General features: G+C 71.2%; 1 protein-coding gene across 1 annotated transcript in view; it reads right to left on the minus strand.

Annotated features, from left to right (window-relative positions):
• RPAIN (RPA interacting protein) overlaps positions 1-120 on the minus strand; it is a gene marked incomplete at its 5' end in the record, with an annotated part of 2,666 nt that extends 2,546 nt beyond the window's left edge. Inside the window, one exon of the mRNA XM_010289056.1 lies at positions 1-120. This exon is cut by the window's left edge and continues 87 nt beyond it. Within this exon, the coding sequence (XP_010287358.1) occupies positions 1-120 (120 nt within the window).
• Between the last annotated feature and the right edge of the window lie 88 nt (positions 121-208).

Here is a 208-nt window from a genome sequence, read left to right on the forward strand (position 1 = left end):
CTGCTCCATCACCTCCTGCACCAGCAGCGTGCCCGTGGCCGGGCTGCACACCCTCTCCCCGGCCTGGCGGTACCGGTCCAGCAGCTTCGCCCGGCTGCTCCTCAGCCTCTCCATGCAGCGCTTGGAGGAAGCAGACCACACGGAGCCTGTCAGTGCTGCGCTGGGGTTGGAGACGGGGCCCCGGGGCAGTGGCACCCCGGAGGGGTTG

This window comes from Phaethon lepturus, unplaced genomic scaffold (genome assembly GCF_000687285.1).
Source record: "Phaethon lepturus isolate BGI_N335 unplaced genomic scaffold, ASM68728v1 scaffold17036, whole genome shotgun sequence".
NCBI classification, from domain to species: domain Eukaryota; kingdom Metazoa; phylum Chordata; class Aves; order Phaethontiformes; family Phaethontidae; genus Phaethon; species Phaethon lepturus.